This window comes from Mizuhopecten yessoensis, unplaced genomic scaffold (genome assembly GCF_002113885.1).
Source record: "Mizuhopecten yessoensis strain PY_sf001 unplaced genomic scaffold, ASM211388v2 scaffold6113, whole genome shotgun sequence".
Lineage (NCBI taxonomy): Eukaryota > Metazoa > Mollusca > Bivalvia > Pectinida > Pectinidae > Mizuhopecten > Mizuhopecten yessoensis.
In genome coordinates this window covers 510,165-513,122 of record NW_018406386.1, presented here as the reverse complement: position 1 = coordinate 513,122, position 2,958 = coordinate 510,165, and the positions used below count along the sequence as shown (strand labels likewise).

The 2,958-nt window shown below is 41.4% G+C and overlaps 1 protein-coding gene across 1 annotated transcript in view; it reads right to left on the bottom strand.

Moving 5' to 3' along the window:
* The window catches only part of LOC110451514 (extracellular matrix protein FRAS1-like), a 187,604-nt gene that overhangs the window by 22,020 nt on the left and 162,626 nt on the right, over positions 1–2,958 (bottom strand). Inside the window, exons 49-50 of the mRNA XM_021499579.1 lie at positions 844–991; positions 330–535 (exon numbers count right to left, since the gene is read on the bottom strand). Coding sequence (XP_021355254.1) covers positions 330–535; positions 844–991 — 354 coding nt within the window. The remainder of the gene's footprint in view (positions 1–329; positions 536–843; positions 992–2,958) is intronic.

Below are 2,958 nucleotides of genomic sequence, written 5' to 3'. Positions count from 1 at the left end.
AGGTAAGAATGTATAAAGGTAATATGAGTTGAGGTGAGAACACACAGCTGTTCTCCAGGTAAGAATGTATAAAGGTAATATAAGTTGAGGTGAGTACACACCTGTTCTCCAGGTAAGATGTATAATGTATAAAGGTAATATGAGTTGAGGTGAGTACACACCTGTTCTCCAGGTAAAAAGTATAATGTATAAAGGTAATATGAGTTGAGGTGAGTACACACATGTTCTCTAGGTAAGAATGTATAAAGGTAATATGAGTTGAGGTGAGAACACACCTGTTCTCCAGGTAAGAATGTATAAAGGTAATTCAAGTTATGGTGAGTACACACCTGTTCTCCAGGTAAGAAGTATAATCTTGACTCCTCACTGAGAGGCCGTTCTATGTAATCCTCCGACACTAGGGCAGTGTTCTGTCGTGTGTAACAGATAACAGAGGACTCAAAGCTGAGATCCCCTGTCCTAACTACCGCCACACTGATCTGTCCATCGGACTCACTGACTGTCTGGTTGTCCTTGGTAAACTGCATTGTGGGCACTGAAGTGAGAAACGAATTTGTATTACTGATTATTATATATAAAACAATGTGTTACATATAGTATATATTTTTCTGAAAGCCTTGAAGATACTTCAGAACTCAAGACTGAATCTAGATTGAATTATATTTAAATAAAACTCTCCATGCCTACAAGTATCGTTAATTCATATATCTTTTTCTAGGGCTTCAACTCAATCTTTAGGGTATATTTGGTCATCACCTGTCTCCTGAAATGATTGTATGCCTTTGAATGCACTAACGACTGTCTGGTGATTGGGGCTGAAGACAACATGGGGTAACTACTCACTGTCAAGGTGGTCATCGTGGATAACAACGGTAGCAGTGTGAGGTTCCACCAGCACACTTCCAGTGGGAGAGCTGAGAAACACTGTGAAGGTCTCATTGCCTTCCCGTCGGGGATCACCCTCGTCATCCATAATGGTCAATAGACATCTCTGTAGGGGTAAAACATTTAGGTTAAATATTTCACTTGCAACTGATTTGGACAAAAATGTGGAGATATATACCTGAACCTCTGTATTCTAGCTTGTAGGTAGTTATTGTGATGAGAACATGATATCGCTATAAACCAACTTCTCAGTTGAGGAGGTGATGAGGATATAGCTAGGATATTGTTAGAGAGAAAGTAGAGGTCAGGACTGTAACTAGTCAGGGTGTGGTTAAGGATTGGTAAGAGTGAAGTAAGGATGTGGCTAAGGATTGGTTAGAGTTAAGTTAGGTTGTGGTTAAGGTGTGGTAAGAGTGTAGTTAAGATGTGGTTAAGGTGTGGTTAAGTGTAGTTAGGATAAGGTTAAGGTGTGGTCAGAGTGTAGTTAGAATTTGGTTAAGTGTAGTATGGCTGTGATTAAGGTGTGGTTATAGTGTAGTAATGATGTGGTTAAGGTGTGGTTAGAGTGTAGTAAGGATGTGGTTAAAGTGTGGTTATAGTGTAGTTAGGATGTGGTTAGAGTGAAGTTAGGATGTGGTTAAGGTGTGGTAAGTGTGTAGTTAAGATGTTGTTAAGGTGTGAAGTGTAGTAAGGATGTGGTTAAGGTGTGGTTGAAGTGAGTAAGGATGTGGTTAAGGTGTGGTTAAAGTGAGTAAGGATGTGGTTATGGTGTGGTAAGAGTGAGTAAGGATGTGGTTAAGGTGTGGTTAGAGTGAGTAAGTTGTGGTAAGAGTGAGTAAGGATGTGGGTAAGGATGTGGTTAAGGTGTGGTTAGAGTGTAGTTAGGATGTGGTTATGGTGTGGTAAGAGTGTAGTTAGGATGTTGTTAAGATGTGGAGTGTAGTATGGATGTGGTCAAGGTGTGGTTATAGTGTAGTAAGGATGTGGTTAAGGTGTGGTTAGAGTGAGTAAGGATGTGGTTAAGGTGTGGAGTGTAGTAAGGATGTGGTTAAGGTGTGGTTAGAGTGTAGTTAGAATATGGTTAAGGTGTGGTTAGAGTGCAATAAGGATGTGGTAAAGGTGTTGTTAGAATGTGGGTAAGGTGTGTGTATTATGTAGAAAGGATGTGGTTTTAGTGTAATTTAGATAACATGTAACATGTAACATGTTATTAAGGGTCAAAGGACTAGACTGTAGATAGTTAGGTGTGATTAGGGGGACCGACTAGACTGTAGATAGCTAGGTGAGATTAGGGGGACAGACTAGACTGTAGATAGTTAGGTGTGATTAAGGGGACCGACTAGACTGTAGATAGTTAGGTGTGATAAGGTGGACAGACTAGACTGTAGATAGTTAGGTGGGATTAGGGGGACCGACTAGACTGTAGATAGTGAGGTGTGATTAGGGGGACAGACTAGACTGTAGATAGTTAGGGGTGATTAGGGGGATCGACTAGACTGTAGATAGTTAGGTGTGATAAGGGGGACGGACTAGACTGTAGATAGTTAGGTGTGCTAAGGGGGACAGACTAGACTGTAGATAGTTAGGGGTGATTAGGGGGATCGACTAGACTGTAGATAGTTAGGTGAGATTAGGGGGACAGACTAGACTGTAGATAGTTAGGTGTGATTAGGGGACCAACTAGACTGTAGATCGTTAGGTGTGACTAGACTGTAGATAGTTAGGTGTGATTAGGGGGATCGACTAGACTGTAGATAGTTAGATGTGATTAAGGGGACCGACTAGACTGTACATAGTTAGGTGTGATTAGGGGGACAGACTAGACTATAGATAGTTAGGTGTGATTAGGGGGACAGGCTAGACTGTAGATAGTTAGGTGTGATTAGGGGGACCGACTAGACTGTAGATAGTTAGGTGAGATTAGGGGGACCGACTAGACTGTAGATAGTTAGGTGTGATTAGGGGGACCGACTATACTGTAAATAGTTAGGTGTGATTAGGGGGACCAACTAGACTGTAGATAGTTAGGTGTGATTAGGGGGACCGACTAGACTGTAGATAGTTAGGTGTGAT